The sequence below is a fragment of the Barbus barbus genome (assembly GCF_936440315.1).
Source record: "Barbus barbus genome assembly, chromosome: 29".
NCBI classification, from domain to species: domain Eukaryota; kingdom Metazoa; phylum Chordata; class Actinopteri; order Cypriniformes; family Cyprinidae; genus Barbus; species Barbus barbus.
The window spans coordinates 25,536,645-25,558,261 of record NC_136757.1 but is presented as its reverse complement, the minus strand read 5'-3'; the positions used below and the strand labels follow the sequence as shown (position 1 = coordinate 25,558,261).

General features: G+C 41.9%; 1 protein-coding gene across 1 annotated transcript; it reads left to right on the top strand.

The window, feature by feature from the left end:
* Positions 1-10,512: 10,512 nt before the first annotated feature.
* Positions 10,513-16,172, top strand: LOC306849128 (calcium/calmodulin-dependent protein kinase type 1B-like; the record flags this gene model as incomplete). The annotated part of the gene is made up of 11 exons (XM_079383972.1): positions 10,513-10,586; positions 10,998-11,100; positions 11,356-11,487; positions 11,621-11,695; positions 12,048-12,186; positions 12,390-12,513; positions 13,104-13,179; positions 13,267-13,379; positions 13,959-14,037; positions 15,328-15,415; positions 16,047-16,172. The coding sequence occupies exons 2-11, from the start codon at positions 11,024-11,026 to the stop codon at positions 16,170-16,172; spliced, it is 1,029 nt and encodes a 342-aa protein (XP_079240098.1). The 5' UTR covers positions 10,513-10,586; positions 10,998-11,023.
* Positions 16,173-21,617: the final 5,445 nt, after the last annotated feature.

The following is a 21,617-nucleotide window of genomic DNA, read 5'->3' as shown; positions in this document are numbered from 1 at the left end:
ATGAATACGTGCAAGTATGTGTGAGCTATACATCAAGTTTTCTGACAATTTTCCAGGGGGCGCCGTAGAGCCCCTGTGCCACGCCCGGGTCCCAGCCTCAGCGGCGTCCTAATGGCCGCAGGTTCCAATGTGCGTGCCAATTTTCGAGAGTTTTCGGGCACGTTAAGGCCCCCAAAAGTACCCGGATAGTCGAAATAAAAAATAATAAAAAAAAAAAAAAAAAAAAAAAAAAAAAAAAAAAAAAAAAATAATAATCCTTAGGGGAACAATAGGGCCCTGCGCCTTACTGGCTTGGGCCCTAATAATAATCCTTAGAAGAACAATAGGGCCCTGCGCCTTACTGGCTTGGGCCCTAAATATAGCTGCGAGCAGCGATGACGGGCCCAAGCCGTCAGCATACGCCACCCCGGTGGCATCGATAAAACGGTGCCCAGCGAGCACAAGCATCACAGTAACCCTCTGGCAGTTTGATTTTAAGGGATACGGCAATTAAAGGGTTAATCCAAACCATCAACTCTGTGAAACACACACACACAGAACAACATATAAAACTTTAAATTCTGTGAAAATATATTTTTCATTGGTAGTTGATGTTAGTTAATGCATTTACTAATGCTAACAAATGAGAAATTATTATAGTTACCAAAGGTTTTAATGATTTATAAGCATTTTTTAATGATTTATTTTTCCATTAACTAACATGAATAATTTTTTCTAACACAAATGAATAAAGTAAAAAATATATTGTTAATATTTAATGTTATTTGTGAATTAACCAATGTTAAAAAACAACATTATTTAACTGTTGTTAGTTAACATCATTAATAAATATATACCATTTAATGTTGATCAAAATCAATTCCAAAATGTGTTAATATATTATTACATTTTAAAGTTTTATCTTTTGAACATGACTATTTTTCTAATATTAAAAATATTTTGTTCATTGTTAGTTCATTGTAAGTTCATACTATCAATGAAGAATTAACATGCTGTAAAAAATATATTTTTCATTGTTAGTTCACGTTAATTAATGCATTTCCTAATGTTAAGAATTGAGACCTTATTATAAAGTGTTATCAAAATCTTTAATGATTTATAAGCATTTTTTAAAGATTTTAAAAAACAGACCCTCTCTCTCTCTTTCTCTCTCTCACCCACTGGCTCAATCCACACAGTCACTCACACAGTCACTCACACCCCACCCCCACCCCCACCCCTCACTCAGCTGCAGGCTGACAGGGATCTCTCACTCAGAAGCAGTCTAAGTCTAACTCTCTGATAGTTTTCAAATTTTCTCCTCTGCATAGTGTATTGTAAATTCATGAAATTAATCACATATCCTCAGACTGTATTGTTCTGTGTATGTAATTTTTTATGAAGTGTTTGGAAGCTGCTCTTAAAAGAAAAAAAAAAAAAAAAAATGATCTTTTTTACTGTAACTTTAATAAATTGCCATTAAATCATCGTTCAAGATATCCTAAATCCGTCCGCAATTTAGCATCTTCAGTATTTTGGCATCATGATAAAAAATGTTTGGTGTGATTTCCGTGTTTCTGCTTGGAGGAGTATTAATTTGTTTACAGCCCGTTTTTAAAAAAAACCCACATTAAAATAAATATAGCCGACTTCCTGTTGGTCGTAGCTAATGACTGTAAATTAGAAAGTTGTCCGGATTAATTAGAACAATTTATGTACCGAGTTTGGGGTCTGTAGCTAAAACTAACCCCCTCATTTTTGACAAAAGGTGGCGCTATAGAGTGCCTCTTCCACGCCCGTTTATGAGCTTTTTCCAGTGTCTAACTATCATTAATACTCATATGTGTGTTGAGTTTCATGACATTCTAAACATGTTATCTGCCTCAAAATCACCAGAAACGAATTTTCAACTTTGACACGTTGCCATGGCAACATAATTTTAGATATCAATATTCCCTTCACAGTTTTACATCGGCCGTGTTTTGACATTATTCTGGTGAAGTTTGAAGCAAATCGAGTAAAAATAAAATGCTGAATTCAAAGCATTTTGAAAACGACACACTTCCTGCAGCCAGTTGGTGGCGCTATAACTTTCAGTCATAATAGTCACATCTATCCGATCGGCATCATACAACGAACAAATCACTGAAGTTTGATCTACATCATACAATGTGTGTGGACGTTATTAGGCATTTCCTGGGTCTCATTTTTCGCCATAACTTCATCGCCTCGCCACGGGCAAACCGTTCGACATATCAAAAATATCTTCGCAATTTAGCGTCCCCAATGTCCTGAGATCATGTTCACCGAGTTTGGTGGCAATCGTATGGAAATCCTCAGAGGAGTATATCAAATTCCAGAGCATGCGCTTTTTAAACAGCCCTGAATAGCCGACTTCCTGTTGGGCGGAGCCTAAGACATGCTGCGTGAAAGTTGTTCAGCTCAATGAGTTCTATATGTGTACCGAGTTTCATATGAATACGTGCAAGTATGTGTGAGCTATACATCAAGTTTTCTGACAATTTTCCAGGGGGCGCCGTAGAGCCCCTGTGCCACGCCCGGGTCCCAGCCTCAGCGGCGTCCTAATGGCCGCAGGTTCCAACGTGCGTGCCAATTTTCGAGAGTTTTCGGGCACGTTAAGGCCCCCAAAAGTGCCCGGATGATTGAAATAAAAAAAAAAAAAAAAAAAAAAAAAAAAAAAAAAATAATAATCCTTAGAAGAACAATAGGGCCCTGCGCCTTACTGGCTTGGGCCCTAATAATAATATATAAACCAATAAAACCCAAATGATTAAGCCAAAATGGATTAAGACAAACTCAGTGTGAAACTGAAAAATTACAAAATTATTTAAAAAAATATGTAATTAATTAAAAAAAGCAAAAAATGTTTTGCAGGTAAATCTGGAAATGTTTTTTTTTTTGCAGGTAAATCAAAGAAAAGTAAACAGCATCTTGAGAACATTTTATCACATTCATACACAGCTGCCAGTTATAACATCACTGTGTTAATATTCAAAAGCATATTTGTACAGTGACTGGCAGGGATGACAAACATCTTGTGCAGTATCTCACAAGACTAAAAGCATTTCAAATGCAAGAGCTGCAGCTTCCTGTGGACTCAGGACATTAAGTCGCTTTAACGCGGTGAGATCTACAGTTCACGAATGATGACACAACAAGTATCACCAACTAAAGATTTAAGCGTGTGTGACATTAAAGCGGGACGTATAATAGGAAACAGGGTTTTCTAGCCCCCCCCGGAGAGCAACACTGTGTACTATGACGCTATGCAGCGGAACGCAAATCAAAACAGATCAATTGCATGTAGAAATCTTAGCAGCAAGAACAACAGCAAAACAGCCTGTTTCATTTTAGGATCAGAAAGAGGGCAGAAAATAAACCATGACTGCATTTGGTGCAAGAAACCTGGACTAACATTATAAGAGGATTTCAGACAAATGTTTTATGGTAGCAATGGTGTTGGTGTGGTGGCCATCATCATTTATTTCTGTGTGATCAAAAATATAGAAGAATTTACTTATATACCCTGGCATATTGTTTATAGAATAAAAACATTTATATTAAAAAATATACCTTGGAGTTGTAGAGGATGTGTATGGTTCAGTATGTTGAGTTATATTCACATGGGAGATGTTGTTTCGAGTCTTGTCCTATCCTGTTCATGTTTTACTCCCCTCATCTTCGCGCTGATAAAAAAAAAAAAATATATATATATATATATATATATATATATATATATATATATATATATATATATATATATATATATATATATATATATATATATAAATAATTGTTGTAATAGCGCAAATTTAAATAATAATCATGTTTACATAAAAAACAGATATATGCAAATGCAACATGTAATAAATAATTACCAAACAATAAATAATAGTAAATAATAAATAAATATTAATTATAAATACATCTTATTTTTATTAAAAACAATAAAAAAAAACATACAAAAATAATAAATATAAAATGACTATATGCATGAGAGAAATTAGAAGTTCATATATAAATAGTATATATTTGAATGAAATATTACTAAACAATGTTTAAAAAAATGTTTGTTCCCTTCCAGGAACGTCGAGCTGCGTCAAAACGCATATGGGAACGCCATCAGCGTAACCGACCCTCTGAATATCGTCTACAACAAGACCAATAGAAGGGCGAGGCGTCACGGGCGGGGTGACGTCACGGCCAGGAGGTATATAAGCACGTGAGGCAGAGCCCGCGTCAGCTTTTTGTCATTCAGCAAGCGCTCTGTGTGTTGTCAGTCCATATCTGTTTTGTGAGTCTTATTTAGTGTTGTATGTCCTGAAAAGAAATTAGACATCCCTAAAGCCAAGACCAAAACAGGGGGCGATCCTAGATCGCGTTTCAGATTGTGTGCTAGTCCACTGCCTGCGTTATGAAAAAAAAGCATTATGAGCGGGGACACACATGATCTGTGCGTGGTCTACCTGAGAGCGGAGCGCGAGGCAGTGGCTCTCGAGGGAGCTGACTGCCCGCATTGTGAGCGGCTCTCGCTGCGCACACTCCGCACTCGGAGGGCTCTCTTCGAGAAGAGAGTCTTTGTGAGCTCCCCGCGTGGTGCTGGCCCCGCTTTTGCCTAGGCAGAGCGGCGGCTGCGCTCGTGGGACTCACAGGCTGATTTGGCGAACGAGAGTGAGACGGGAATGTCCCTATCTCCTCCCGTATCCGTCAGATCTGGCGCCCCGTCTCGCGGTTCGGAAGCGGTCTCTTCCCCCCGAGACGAGGGCTCAACGCTTCGTCTGTCTTCCTCCGAGGAGGTTGACGTGACGAGCGTTGACGAGGTTTCGCCGCCTCTGTCGCCCCAATTTATATAGAAGGAAAGCGAGCTCTCCACGCGCTGTCGGCCCCGCTTTTGTGCAAAAGAAAGATAGAGCGGTGGCTGCGCTCGCGCGGCTCGCAAATGGATCAAAACAAATCCAGCGCCCGCTCTCTGTGCTCGGAAGCGGTTCTCTTCCCCCAGAGAGAGGGCTCGACGCCCCGCTTGTCTTCCTACCGAGGAGGTGGATGAGAAAGACGGTATGAGCGTTGTAAACTCCAGTGTTGCACAAGCACAAATAAAGCCAGCCCCACTCTGCCGAGGCAGAGCGGCGGCTGCGCTCGTTGGGCTCGTAGAAAAAAAGGCTGGTCTGGCTGGCGGGCATTTAGAAGAGAAGAGAAAAGAAACTATCTTCTCCCGTATCCACCAGATCTGGCGCCCCGTCTCGCGGTTCGGAAGCGGTACTCTTCCCCCCGAGACGAGGGCTTGACGCTGCGTCCTCCGAGGAAAAGGTGATGTGACGAGCGTTGACGAGGTTTCGCCGCCTCTCTCGCCCCAGTGTGAGGAGCCACAAGAGCCTTCAGTTTCCCCCGATCTCCACCGAGGTGTTGAGATCGCGGGTGGAATCTTTGAGGGCAGATGGTATGCGCGCTCTCGAAATTCAGGCGGCTGCTGGGCGGGCGCAGCCTCCTCCGCATACCAGCTCCTGGCGCAGCAGGTCCTAACGGGCGAGCCCCAGGACCGCGGAGAGCGACCCCTACTGGGGTGGAGCGGCTTGCACCGCGGCACACGGTGACCGTCTCCCCTCGGTGCTCTCCGGGGATTTGTCTGTCAACCCTGCAGCTCCAGGGCACAGCAGGTCCCAGCGAGTGTTTTTCTCAGAATTCCCCGCCGGTAGTGACTGCGGGCCTGAGAAACTCGCCTCAAGCGCCAGAGACCGCATCTTCCTCCGGACTTCCGCAGCAAGACAGTGGTCTGGCCATTTCTCTGACACCAGAGGTCAGTTTCGAGAGCCTGATTCCCTTAGTAGATCATTGGGCAGTGAGCTGCCGAATGCGTCTCTTTGGGTCCTGCCTGGCAGGGTCTGGTTTGTTCAGAGGTCCTGATGGGCGAGCCCCAGGACTGCGGAGGACGACCCCTACTGGGGTGGAGCGGCTTACACCGTGGCACACGGTGACCGTCTCCCCTCGGTGTCCTCCGGGGATCTGTCTGTCAACCCTGCAGTTCCAGGGCACAGTAGGTCCCAGCGAGTGCTGTTCTCAGAGTCCCCCGCCGGTTGTGACTGCGGGTCTGAGAAACTCGCCTCAAGTGCCAGAGACCGCGTCTTCCTCCGGAGAGCCGCAGCATGACAGTGGTCTGGCCATATCTCTGACACCAGAGGTCAGTCTCGAGAGACTGATTCCCTTTGTAGATCATCTAGCGGCTTGGCAAAGCGGCTGCCAGATGTGTCTCTATGGGTCCTGCGGACGGTAGAGCATGGTTATTCCATCCAGTTCGATGGGCCACCTCCGCCGTTCAACGGGGTTTGCGTGACTACGGTCCGCCCCGAGCAGGCTCTGGTTCTGGAACAAGAAGTCGAGAATTTAGTAAGGAAGGAAGCCATCGAGTGGTTCCTCCTCACGAGACTCGCGCCGGCTTCTACAGCCGATACTTCATTGTTCCAAGGAAGGATGGGGGGCTGAGGCCCATACTGGTTTTTGAGTTTCGGAACCTCTCAGCCAGAAAGCTGAAGTTCAAGATTCAGTTAGGCAGATCGTGTTCCAAATCGGGTCCAAGGGCTGATTTGTCACGACAGACCTCTAGGACGTTTGTCCCATGTACCCATCTTTCCCTCTCACAGGGAGTTCCTGAGGTTCGCTTTTGGGGGCAAAGCGTGTCAGTATCGGGTTCTTCCCTTCGGCCTAGCACTCTCACCCCACACTTCACCAAGTGTGTGAATGCGGCACTGGTCCCGTTGCGACTGCAGGGCATCCGCATACTCAATTTTATCGACGATTGGTTGATTCTCGCTCAATCAGAGCGGTTGGCGGTTCGGCATCGAGATGTCGTTCTCGCCCACATGAGAGATCTGGGGTTAAGACTAAACGCCAAGAAGAGTGTGCTTTCTCCAGTTCAGAGAACCACTTATCTAGGCGTGGTGTGGGATTCGACCACGACGCAGGCGCGGTTATCCCCTGCTCGGATCGAGTCGATCCTCGCGGCAGTCGAGAGAGTGCGAGAAGGCCAGCCATTCACTGTTAAGCAGAGACAGCTTGGGTTCATGGCAGCTGCGTCCAGTGTGATTCCCTCTGGCCTGCTGTACATGAGGCCCCTACAGTGGTGGCTCAAGACCAAGGGGGTCTCCCTGAGGGGAGACTCGCTTCGCATTGTCAAGGATCATGCCATTGTATGGAGAAACCGTGCCTTAGACTCGTGGAGGAAACCTTGGTTCTTGTCCTAGGGCCTGGTGCCGGGAGCTCCTTGTCGCCGTGTTTCCTTAGCGACGGACGTCTCCCTCACCAGTTGGGGTGCGGTCATGAGTGGCCACCCTGCCCGCGGTCTGTGGAGTGGTCGCCACTTGACGTGGCATATCAACCAGCTAGAGATCCTAGCTGTGTTCCGTGCGTTCAAGCACTTCCTCCCGGACCTGAGAGATCACCACGTGCTGGTCCGCACCGACAGCACGGCAGTGGTCTCTTGCATCTCAATGTAGGAGCAGACGTTCTGTCGAGACAGGGGCTGAGGCCCGGGGAATGGATGCTTCACCTCGAGGGGTGAAGCAGATTTCGAAGGTTGGGCCAGGCACGGGTAGACCTGTTCGCGACTCCAGAGTCAGCGTAATGTCCCCTCTGGTTTTCTTTAGTTCCTCCAGCTCCTCTGGGACTGGATACTATGGTACAGACGCGGCCGATGCCCCGTCTGTACGCCTTCCCTCCCCGATCGCTCTGCTCCCGGGAGTTCTGGCGAGAGTGCGCCAGGACGCGGTCAGTCTACTGTTAGTAGCACCGTTCTGGCCAGGCCGAGTTTGGTTCTCGGACCTGATTTCTCTCCTTGACGGCACTCCGTGGCCGGTACTGATCAGGAGAGATCTCCTCTCACAGGCTGGGGGCACCTATGTGCACCCTCGCCCGGAGCTATGGAAGCTGTGGGTTTGGCCTCTGAGCAGGCGCAACTCATAGCTTCCGGTCTATCGACTAGGTTGTCGAGACCCTCCTTTAATCCAGAGCTCCCTCCACGAGGAAACTGTACGTTGAAGTGCGGAGACCGCCACCTTGACCCAGTCAACTGCCCAGTTAGTGCAGTTCTGGAGTTCCTGCAGGCCTGATTCTCCGCAGGGTTAACCCACTCCACTACTAAGGTCTACGTGGCAGTTATTTGTCATACCACGCCCTTATCGGTGGCCAGCCAGTGGGCAGATACCCCCTAGTTACATGTTTCCTCCGGTGCGCGGAGGCTGAGGCCTCCTGTACGATCACGTCCCCACATGGGATCTGGCTGCGGTTCTGAGGCTCGGTGTGAACACCTTTGAGCATGTCGAGGAGATAACAGATAGACTCCTCACCTCCAAGACCGTCTTCTGGTTAGCATCATTCTCTGAGGAGGGTGATCACCTTCAGGCCCTGTCTGCGGCCCCTTCGATGTTGACTGTGTGCCCGGTTCGGCGAAAGTCTTTCTCTAGCCCTGAAAAATGGGGTACGTACCGAAGGTTCTGACGGTCATACCACAGCCGGTCGTACTCCAGGCCTCTGTCCTCCTCCCTTCGGCCAGGAGTAGCACAACCGTATGTGTCCAGTGTGAGCACTGGGCACGTACATCCACAGAGCTGCTCTGTGGAGGAAGTCGGACCAACTGCTCGAGGGCCTTGGTCCGCCTAAGAGGGTAGGGCTTGGTAGCCCACTCTTAGTAAGTGATGGTGGATGCTGTCATTTTTGCTTACGAGGCCTCTGGGCTTGCCCATCCGTGGGAGTCAGAGTGCACTCAACCAGAGGTATGGCGGCCTTCAAGGCCTTTCTGGACAGATGTACCGATCAGGGCATCTACGACGCTGCTGGGTAGTCCACGCCCCTGACTTCGCCAGGTTACGACCTCGACATCCGAGCCACTACAGGCTCTTCTGTCCTCTTGGCCTGACATCAGGCAGGGACTTGTCAGTCTGGCGGCGTTGGTATAGCGTTCCCATATGCGTTTTGACGCAGCTCGACGTTCCTGGAAGGGAACGACCTAGGTTACGTATGTAACCCAGGTTCCCTGAAGGGAACGAGAGCTGCGTCTCGAAGCCATACTTCCGGCATCCCTGCCAGCGCTTGCTTCATGACATGAAGCTGACGCGGGCTCTGCCTCACGTGCTTATATATCTCCTGGCCGTGACGTCACCCCGCCCGTGACGCCTCGCCCTTCTATTGGACTTGTTGTAGACGATATTCAGAGCGTCGGTTACGCTGATGGCGTTCCCATATGCGTTTTGACGCAGCTCTCGTTCCCTTCAGGGAACCTGGGTTACATACGTAACCTAGGTCGTTCTCTATCAATCTATCTATATAAAATTTTATGTATTCACATACTTTTTGTAAATTGTATAAAATGTTTATAACACATTTGTAATAAATGCATTATAACTAAATAAATTGCACCAAATAAATGTTTACAAAGCACTTCACAGAAAACATATGCAAATGCAACATATATATATATATATATATATTATAAAATATATAAACTCAAATATATACAACTTACATAGTAATTTATATTTATTATAAAACACTGTATAGAGAGACACTACATCTACAACAAATAGATGCTGGGCTCTTTATTTTGGAATTAAAGTTAATCAAGGCTTCCCTCTAGTGGTCATTCTTTATTACAACACATTTGGTAGTGGAGAAAGAGAAATATAAATGACTTTGCTGCAATGTTAATCAACAAGAGCAGCATTTTATAATGGTTTGTAGCTTATAAAGACTTCAGAGGTAAAGTTTTACAGTTCATGGCTGTAATTATTTATCACATCAATTTGCAACAGATTTGATCGATATTGTCTAATTGTATTTGCACATGATTTGTTGTTTTGTAAAGGCCTTATATGATGTTTCAGTATCATATGTATGACTAATGTCAATTCACATTTCACCCATTTACCTTTAATACCTTGTTAGACAGCAGATATAAAGGCCAAAACACACAGTGTTTATGAGTGTGTGTGTGTGTGTGTGTGAGTGTGTACAGTGTTCACAGGGCAGACGGGTGGAATGCTAACACTTGAGTGGAAAACCCCTGTGCCCGTACAAGGAGAGATCTATGGGAGCGCTACCAAAAACAGCCTCAATAATGTAAACAGAGACAGAGGCTTCTGGCAATCTCAAGGCATCTGAAAACAAACGGTAGCACTTTAAGTTCAGACTGTTATGATGAAGAATGCTTATTTAAATGTGCAATGAGCAGATGTATCAGATATGTCTTGAAGACAATGTTCATCATCTGTCCTTATCATGCATTCAAGCATTACATTTGAAGAAGTCTGAAACGGTCTTAAGAGACCTGTTGTTGTTTGGCCAACCCTCTTTTTCTCTCTCCCCATCTCCATCTCTCTATTTTTCTTTATCACTTTCTCTCTGCTTTCTGTGCCTGCTCTCCTGTTGTCCTTCATCTCTTTCAAAAGTCACTTTTCTTCTATAAAGCATGTGGGTGTTCAAGGTCATCAGTATAAAATGAATGTGATTTTCGATTAAAGAGAGAGCAGAGAGGCTGTTGGGAGTTTGGTGACGTGAACAGAAACTGTTGCTTTCCAGATTTTCACAGCAGCAATCAGCAGGTAATTGAGCTTTTGCTTAGATCTCTTTTCTAAAGGGTGTTTTGGGGAGAATATCACTGATTATTGATCTGATTTCAGTGATGACTATTTCTTCATGTGTAGATAATTGCACTAGTTATCTGCATATAAAAAGAGAGGCGTTTTTACATCAGGGAGAGCATTTGAAACTGTTTTCCCATCAGAGCTTGTGTGGTGGTAAAGAAAATCTGTCAAAACTCATTGCTAGGCATTGAAATCTCCAAAAGGAATCAGAAGTTGGCATTTACATGTATTGAAAGCATTTTCTTGAGTGCCTGTTGCTGTAGAGGGCATGTAAAATGTGTTGCTTCAGGCTTTAAATGAATGTGCTGATGATTTTTGGTACTTATTTGCATGCTCATATTAGTGGTGTGTGTGTGTTTGTGTATGTAGTACGCAGATCACACTTACCCTGCGTTATGATGCCTCTATTGAGAGATCTTCGGAAGAAAGATGACATCAATGCTGTTTATGAGCTGAAAGAGAAACTGGGAGAGTGAGTTTTCATATATTCAATATTTAAAAGTATTCTGAACACATAATGACTTCAGAGTAGATTTTGACATTTTGGTTTACTAAACACATTTATTAAAGACTTGTCGACTAGAAGCAGAAAATATTATTAAGAAGACTCTGGAGACTCCTATTATTCACAATGTGCCCATGGCACACAAACTTATAATTAGGCATTAATTTAGAACAAAACTCATTACAGCTGAATTATTAATAATATAAATGTATAATGTCTCAGGGGCTCGTTCTCTGAGGTTCGAGTGGCTCAGCACAGATGCACTCAGAAGCTTGTGGCTGTCAAGTGCATCCGCAAGAGAGCGCTAAAGGGAAAAGAATCCATGCTGGAGAATGAGATTGCAGTATTACGCAGGTCAGTGATTAAAAAAAAAAGGATTGATTGATTAAATTGTATGACTTTTTGTTTACATTTTCTTGGTTATTAGAGTACAATGAAATTTTACAGAAATCTTTTGTTTTTATTTGTCCCTATGATGTCTTCACAGAATAAATCATGAAAATATTGTGTCTTTGGAGGAAACCTTTGAGACTTCTACCAAACTGTATTTGGTAATGACACTGTGAGTGGACCTGAGTGTGAAAAATATTGTAGTAAAAAATTGATTTGTTTCATAGGATTAGACTGAATGATAGAGCGATAGACAGAACAAATTATAGATAGAAAGAATGCTAGATAAATAGACAGACAGGCAAATAGACATATAGAACATTAGAACGATAAGAACAGACAGACAGACAGACAGACAGACAGACAGACAGACAGACAGACAGATAGATAGATAGATAGATAGATAGACAAAATGCTAGAACACTAGATAGACAGACAGACAGACAGACAGATAGATAAAATGCTAGAACACTAGACAGACAGACAGACAGAAAGACAGATGCTGATGACAGTGTGTTGTTCAGGCTGACAGGAGGGGAACTGCTGGACAGGATTCTGGAGAGAGGCAGTTACACAGAAAAAGATGCCAGTCGTGTGATATATCAGGTGCTGCAGGCGGTGAACTATCTGCACCAGCTGGGCATTGTGCATCGAGATCTAAAGGTACCTGAGAACAAAATCTAACACTTTAGCCTCTGTTTTAACATTTTCAGTTTCTGAGCACTCATGTTGAGGGGCTTTCAGGTGATGCTTTCAGAGTGTTTCGATACGTTTGATTAAAATGTTTTAATTCCATCTTTTCACTGTGGGTGCTTTGCATGCAGCTAAGTGGATATTACATTCATAATAAGTTCTCCCTCTATTAGCCAGAGAATTTACTGTATGAGACTCCATTAGAAGACTCCAAAATTGTCATCAGTGACTTCGGTCTGTCTAAAATGGAAGAGCAGGGCGCTCTTTCCACGGCCTGTGGGACACCTGCCTATGTCGGTAAGAGAGAGTTTATGATCATGATTATGACCTAATTTCATGTGCAGCAACATACAGATTCAAGCTCAGAAAATCTGAATCAAATGCAGATCTGAAGCTCTAATGTGACACAGAGAACTTTCTTTAATCTACAAAAAAAAAAACCTATAGCAACTTAAAAGGATCGTTCACCAAAAATGAAAATTCTGTCATTATTTACTCACTGTCAAGTTGTTTCATCTTTGACGACAAACATGTATGAGTTTCTTTCTTCTGCTGATCATGAAAGAAGATATTTTGAAGAATGCGAGTAACCAAAAACTACAGAAGTCAATGGGGACCATCAACTGTTTGGTTACAATCATTCTTCAAAATATCTTCTTCCATGTTCAACAGAAGAAAGAAACTCACAGAGGTTTGGAACATTTTGAGGATGAGTAAATGACAGAATTTTCATTTTTGGGTGAACTATCCCTTTAAGAGCCCTACATAACCCAAAACAGGTGTATTTCTGAAATTTAAGTGCTGCAAAGAACCACTGAGGAACCATTAGTTTTAAGAGCACAGTCTTTACCATTGACAGTAACTCATGAGTACTGATGTGTTTGTAGCTCCTGAACTTCTGCAGCAGAAAACATATGGTAAAGAGGTGGATCTCTGGGCCATTGGGGTGATTACATTTATTCTGTGAGTGCTGGATTAATATTATTCACCCTACATGAATAAAACTCCAGGATGAAGAGTCTGTATCAGTAGTTTTTGATTTCCTGGCAGACTCTGTGGCTATCCTCCATTCTACGATGACAACGACACGCAACTCTACAAGCTGATCAAAAAGGCTGAATATGAATTTGATTCGCCATACTGGGATGACATCTCTGACTCCGGTAAGACCACAACAATAGCTAATCTCTCTTACTGTATTTTAAAGGGATACTCCATCCCAAAATGAAAATTGTGTCATTAATCACTTAACCCCATGTCGTTCCAAACCTGTAAAAGCTTTGTTCGTCTTCGGAACACAATTTAAGATATTTTGTATGAAAACCGGGAGGCTTGTGACTGTCCCATTGACTGCCAAACAATTAACTATGGAACCATGGAACAAAAGGAGATAGTTTGAAAAATGTTTCAACCATTTTTGTCTATGCAATGAAAGTCCAATGTGGTCTAAACAACACTGGACCCAACCGACTTAACTTATTTTTTTAATATATTTATATTGATGCACTGTGATCCATTTCAACTGTAACCAATGTTTTTTCTTTCTGCAATAGCTTAGGAAATAATTGCATGAGATTTCGAATCAAAGCATTAATGCTTTCATGAGCGGTTTTAAAAACTTCTCTCATTATATTAATGCAGAATGTTTTATAATGTAGCTCTAAACGCGCCAAATGCTGACCACATTAAGTGGTATTGATCTTCTTGTGTTCTCTGCCTCTTCCTGCCCACTAATGCTTCAGCGAAAGACTTCATAGTTCACTTACTGCAGAAGGATCCAGCGAAGAGGTTCAATTGTGACCAGGCCTTGCAGCATCCTTGGTGAGTCCATAAATAGCATGAAAGAGGCGGACGGGGAGCTGAAGGGTTGATCAGCGGTAAAAAGAGAGGCTGACCTTGAAGAACAGATAAAGAGTTGGGTCACATCTGTGCAGCGGCGTGGGAGGGCGTGCGCAGACAGGAAGAGGATTATGAAATATTGAATAAACAGTTGTCTCTTCACCTACAGCACTCTGAGATCTTTAAGAAGCACACAACAATTATGATTTTCATTGCAGAAATAAAATGGAACAGAGTGCTCATAGAAGTAATGCATTTAGAGAAATACGGATAACTGAGGCATAGGATTTTTTTTGCTACTTGAAGAACACAAATTATAGCTTCCCAGAAGAAAGTTTTAATTGCTCAGATGTTGCTCAAGAGTTTCCTTTGAGTTTCCAAGTATGCTTCATTCTCTGACCGTCATCTTTGTCTGAGATGTTTCTTAGGAGACATAGAGAAATTGCTGCCATACAGTAAGACTAGAGCTTTTAAATGCATGTGAATAGTGGCTCAGATCAAATTGGTATGAAAGTTTTTTCCACAATGAAAAAAACGTAATTGCGATTTTTTTCTCTCTCACAATTAAGACTTTGTTTCTAGCAAATCTTTTTTTTCTCAGAATATAAACACAGAATTGGCAGATATAAACTCACGATTCTGACCTTTTCCCCCCTCATAATTCTGCATAAATCTTCCAGTACTGTTTTTTTTTCTGCCACAGAGTAAAAAAGCTATTTTTGTCTCAGAATTGTGAGTCGTAAATGAAACAGAGGACTTAATAATTAAATCTCCATTTGCTCTTCTTTTAATTCTGTAGTCAATTGAGTTATAAAAGAAATGTAATTTGAGATTTCTACTTAGATCATTGCAAGGTATTGTATGAGTTGTATATAACTAAGTTTATGACTGGTGTTTTAGTGTAAGACCATTTAAATATTTTTTTTAAATGTAATTTATTCCTGTGATACAAAGATGAATTTTCAGCATTATTAATGCAGTCTTCAGTCAGTGTCACATGATCCTTCAGAAATCATTCTAATATGCTGATTTGCTGCTCAAGAAACATTTCTTATTATCATCAATGTTGAAAACAATTCTGTTTTTCCAAGATTCTTTGAAGAATAGAAAGTTCAAAAAGTCAAAATAGATATTTTTTTCTAACATTATTAATGTTTTACAGTCACTTTTGAATGTTGAATAGTAGTATTACTCTTACTGACCTCTTACAAACTTCTGAACAGTTGTGTACATGTTTAATTCTGAATTAATATTATTTCTTCTTAACGGCAGGATATCAGGAGGTGCGGCTCTAGACAAGAACATCCACGGCTCAGTGTCAGCACAGATTCAAAAAATCTTTGCCAAGAGTCACTGGAAGGTAAGAGTGAAGAAAACAAATTTTAATCTGCCAACATCACAGCCTTAGCCTCATACAACCATGGACTGCCTGATGCAAACCGTACACAAAAATAGCTGAAATCACCAGTTGTCATCTAGTCGGTTGACTGGGTTGAGTTCAAATCAGGGTCCTGAAACAAACCAGTAGAGAAGCACTGCATTAGTTGCGTCTAAGTGGGCTGTTTTTGAGTAAGATCAAAAATTGACTAGACTACTAAAGCACAAGACTCCTGCATGTGTAATATGTAAAACAGCTCTATATGACCCGTTTCTGTGACCTCTGAGGCTGATACAGCACTTTGCATTTGTAAATGTATGACTAGAGTTACTTAAGCGGCATATGGAGGCTTTGTTATTATTTACCGCCAGTCGTTTGTTGCTTTACTCCTGATTGTCTGCCCTGCCATGCAATTATGTTTTGTACCTTTAAAAGGGCAAATGCTGTAATTGCTGTAACTATCAGGCTTTTAGTTCTAGTGCAATAAATGCCTCCAAACATTACACTGCCTCTTCTGTTCTTATATGCAGCGAAGGTTCACTGTTTGCCATTTAAAGATATTTGCTGAAGTTCACTAGATTCTGCAGCATTAACGCTGGTGTCTGTGTTCCAGAGAGCCTTTAATGCCACCATCATTGTGCATCATTTAACAAAGAAAACCCACTCCGGGGAAGACGATGAAGGGAATCACTCCACAAGTACAGGTGAGGAGACGTCACATGACTGTGATTACCTGTAGATGATATTCAGGACAACAGCACTAAAATGATTTTGCTTTTATTAACGTGTTTATTAACACGTTATATATTGTTTTCTCCACTGTTTGGCCAACAAACTGTTGCATAATCATTAGACCAAAAGTACAAGCACAAAGCTTTACAACTTTTCACTTTAACATTTTAATAGCTGAAAATGGTTTATGAGCCAGTGGGTTGCATTCCATTTTGATGAATGAAATTGCTAAAAATTTTGATAATGTTGACATGAATTTCACTTGATTGCAATGTTTAATCCATGTAGATTTCTTATAATAATAATATCAGTTAAAATAAATTTGAATTTCATTTTTAAAACAGACTTTGGTTCAATCTAATGTTTTCCTATTTTTTTCTGAGAGTCGATGAAAAATTATTTCACTTTTTTTTTTGCAGGGACCACCTGGCCATCTACTGGCAATAAACCAAGTTTCTGTTAAAGTAATAGTTCACCAAACATAAAAACTGTATCATTTACCCACCCTCATGTTGCTCCAAACCCTTATGACTTATTTTCTTGACCCTCACTGTGTGAACACTGAAAGAAGCAGTGAACAAGTTTTGTGAAGATCCAAAAAGGAAACAAAAACCTCTTAAGAACAATTTGTACAATTGCATTTGCATATTCAAATGTGGCATGTGCCAATTGGTTATGAGACATGTAAGAACCAATAGCATTCAGCCTCACTGGCAGTAAACTTGGCGAGATGCATCTTCATGCACATACTGAACTATATGCAAATAAGAATTAATGTTTGAGAACTGCAGTGAACTTAACGTTGGCAAGAAGTGGATATCAATCTACTTTCTAAATGCATCTTACAGAACATATGGTGAGCGATTCATCCATCCATGCATGTGTTTTATTTTTTACTTTTTTGACCTCAGATTTTTAAATCAAAATGTCTCGATCTTCTGGTGAAACTACAATTTTTTTTCCAATCATTTCATATGTTTAAACCAATTCTTTGCTACACTGTTTAAAGCCTTTCTTGGGAGACTGACAGCAGGGTTATTATTGTTAACTAAAAGGAAAAATTAAACCATAAGCAAACACTTATATATACAGTATCTCACAGAAGTGAGTACACCCCTCACATTTTTGTAAATATTTGATTATATCTTTTCATGTGACAACACTGAAGAAATGACACTTTGCTACAATGTAAAGTAGTGACTATACAGCTTGTATAACAGTGTAAATTTGCTGTCCCCTCAAAATAACTCCACACACAGCCATTAATGTCTAAACCGCTGGCCACAAAAGTGAGTACACCCCTAAGTGAAAATGTCCAAATTGGTCCCAATTAGCCTTTTTCTCTCCCCGGTGTCATGTGACTCATTAGTGTTACAAGGTCTCAGGTGTGAATGGGGAGCAGGTGTGTTAAATTTGGTGTTATCGCTCTCACTCTCTCATACTGGTCACTGGAAGTTCAACATGGCACCTCATGGCAAAGAACTCTCTGAGGATCTGAAAAAAAGAATTGTTGCTCTACATAAAGATGGCGTAGGCTATAAGAAGATTGCCAAGACCCTGAAACTAAGCTGCAGCACGGTGGTCAAGACCATACAGCGGTTTAACAGGACAGGTTCCACTCAGAACAGGCCTCGCCATGGTCGACCAAAGAAGTGGAGTTGCCTACAGTCAAGCATGGTGGTGGGAGTGTCATGGTCTGGGGCTGCATGAGTGCTGCTGGCACTGGGGAGCTACAGTTCATTGAGTGAACCATGAATGCCAACATGTACTGTGACATACTGAAGCAGAGACTGGGCCGCAGGGCAGTGTTCCAACATGATAACGACCCCAAACACACCTCCAAGACGACCACTGCCTTGCTAAAGAAGCTGAGGGTAAAGGTGATGGACTGGCCAAGCATGTCTCCAGACCTAAACCGTATTGAGCATCTGTGGGGCATCCTCAAACGGAAGGTGGAGGAGCGCAAGGTCTCTAACATCCACCAGCTCCGTGATGTCGTCATGGAGGAGTGGAAGAGGACTCCGGTGGCAACCTGTGAAGCTCTGGTGAACTCCATGCCCAAGAGAGTTAAGGCAGTGCTGGAAAATAATGGTGGCCACACAAAATATTGACACTTTGGGCCCAATTTGGACATTTTCACTTAGGGGTGTACTCACTTTTGTGGCCAGTGGTTTAGACATTAATGGCTGTGTGTTGAGTTATTTTGAGGGGACAGCAAATTTACACTGTTATACAAGCTGTACACTCACTACTTTACATTGTAGCAAAGTGTCATTTCTTCAGTGTTGTCACATGAAAAGATATAATAAAATATTTACAAAAATGTGAGGGGTGTACTCACTTCTGTGAGATACTATATATATATATATATACATACACACACAGTGCCCACCTTAAGTATTGGAACAGTAAAGGCAAAATTGGTCTGTTGGCTGTGGAGTCAAGACATTTGCAAATATGATTAAAAGATGAATATGAGACAAAACTACAGAATGTCACATTTTATTATTAGCCGTTTCAACACATACATGTTTTGCCAAATAAAAACAACAGCACTTTTAGAGTTCATCCCACTCATTGATGTGAGCATATGTATTGGGACAGTTGAACATAAGGCAAATATAAAAGATTAAAAGCTATTATTTAGTTGCAGATCCCTTGCGCACAATCACAGCAGTGAGTCTGTGATCCATAGACATCACCAGACTCTTGGTCTCATCCTTTCAAATACTTTTCTCAGCCTTTAATGCAGTCAATTCCAATTGTTGCTTGTTTTGGGGAGTTTCTGCTTTTACTCTCCTCTTCAGCTGGTGAAATTCATGTTCAATCAGATTTAAATCTGGAGATTGACTTGGGCAGTCTCAGACTTTCCATTTCTTTGCCCTTATAAATTCCTTGACTGAACTGGCAGGGTGTTTTGGGTCATATTCTGATGCAATATGAAGCACTGGTGGTGGTTGAGGAGAGACCCCCCCACATGATTGTAAAGCGCTTTGGGTGTACAGCAACATTCATTCATTCACTTCCCAAGGAATCTAGTGGCATTTTCTTGAATATTGGTAGGCAAGATGGTTTTGTACCCATCCAAATTCATTCTGCTACTATCATCAAACATTAAGTCATTAGTAAAGTTGGGAGTACCTGTTCCAGAGGCAGTCATGCATACCCATGCCATGACACCACCTCCATCATGCTTTACAGATGAGACTGTATGCTTGGGATCATTGCAGTTCCCTTTTTTTCTCCACATTTTTGCTTTCCCATCACTTAGATAAAGGTTCATCTTTGTCTCATCGGTCCATAAACAGTTCCAAAACTCTTCTGACTGACCTTTGTGCTTTTTTGCAAACTCTAATCTTGCCTTTCTATTTTTGGTGCTGGTCAGAGGTTTGCATCTTGCTGTGTAGCATCTGTAATTCTGTGTCAAAGTCTCTTGAGGACAGTAAATTGTCAGAGCATCACCCCAGCTTTCTGGAAGTTGTTGGTGATTTTACAGACACGTCTTTTAGGAATCATTTTTACAGCTTTTATGATTTGTCTGTCATCAACTACTGTTGTTTTCTCAGCCGATCAGGTAGTTGTCGGTTGCTCGTGTCACTGGCGGTTTCCAAACTCTTGATTTCTCCATGCCCTTTGTTTTTGCTAGAGCTCTAATCGACTTCCTCTTTTCTTTTAGCATTCAAATTGCTTGCTTTTCTCTCAAAGTCAGCTCCCTCGTCTTCATCCTTGTTTGTGTGTGTCATCATCGAATTCAAGATTCAGAATACAGAAGTAATGAATATAACTGATACGACACATTCCCTGCTTTTAATATCTGAAGAATTAATGCAACAGGACACAGCTGATCACTTAGAAAGACCTGTGAGGCAACTGTGCCAATACTTATGCTCACATCAGATAGAGGGATGAAACTCTAAAAGTGCTGAACTTCTTAGCTGGTAAAACATCTATGTGTTGAATCACCCAATAATAAAATGTGACATTCTGTAGTTTTGTCTCATATTCATCTTTTAATCATATTTGTAAATGTCTTGACTCCACAGCCAACAGAGCAATTTTGTCTTTACTGAGATCAAATTACTAAATCTTTTAAACACACACACACACAAACACACATGTTGGGTTTCCATGTTTTATGGGGACTCTCCATAGGCGTAATGGTTTTTATACTGTACAATCTGTATGTGCTATTGCCCTACACCAACCCTACACCTAAACGTAGCCCTCACAGGAAACATGCTGCATTTTTAGATTTTCAAAAAACTTTATGCTGTATGATTTATAAGCTTGTTTCCTCATGGGGACCAAAAAATGTCCCCACAAGATTAAGATTTACTGGTATTACTATCCTTGTGGGGACATTTGGTCCCCAGGACGTGATGAATACCAGGTGCACACACACACACACACACACACACACACACACGTTGGTTTTTGTGGTTTATGGGGACTCTCCATAGGCGTAATGGTTTTTATACTGAACAAACTGTGTGTGCTATTGCCCTACACCAACCCTACACCTAAACTTAGCCCTCACAGGAGACTTTGTGCATTTTTAGATAAAAAAAAAAAACACCATTTAGTATGTTTTTTAAGCCTTTTGAATTACGGGGACATTGTCCTCATAAACCACCTTCATATTGTAATACCTCTGTCATACCCATGTCATTATACAAATTTGTGTCCTCATAAACATGCACACACACGCGCACACACACACACACACACACACACACACACACACAAACAGAGTATATCAATAATACCAAAATAACACTGATTGACAGCCCCTATCATTTTATGCTTGAGAAAAGAGCATTTCATTAAACTTTTCTCAAAAAGAAAAATCATTCAGGTTTGGAACAACATATACATGACATAATTTTCTTTTTTTCGGGTCTGAGCGCATTGGTCACTGTGTTGGGCAGATTGAAACAGACTCTGAAACTCACCTGTGCTTTAAATGCGCCGCTGTCAGTGAGCCTTCTGCCAGAGCTACTGCTGCTACACTTCAGAGGGCTGCCACTGTAAAAATACCCTCAGTGGAGAGCAGCTCCTTCCCAACTCGTGTTTTCATAAGTGTTCTACTCCCCGTCTACTTGTATTTGACGCATAACAGCATGCTGCTATTTGACAGAACACAATATTTAGTCATGTAGTACTGTCTGTCAGCTGTAAGTACTGTCACTTGAAGCATATCAGTGGCATTTCAAGAACAAATATGGCATAGAATAGGATGTTACAATAGATAAATGAAGTAAATAGTAATTGTTGCCTTGTATCTGTACTCTCATTACACTGTGGAATAAATAAACCGATCTGCATGTTGTGTTGTGAATCTGTCACAGGGATGATATACAAAGAATAGGACACAGCCAAAAGAAAAGATTTAAATTTTGAATGCTCACCATCCATTGTCTTCCCCTTTATAAGCAATCTCACAAAAGAACAC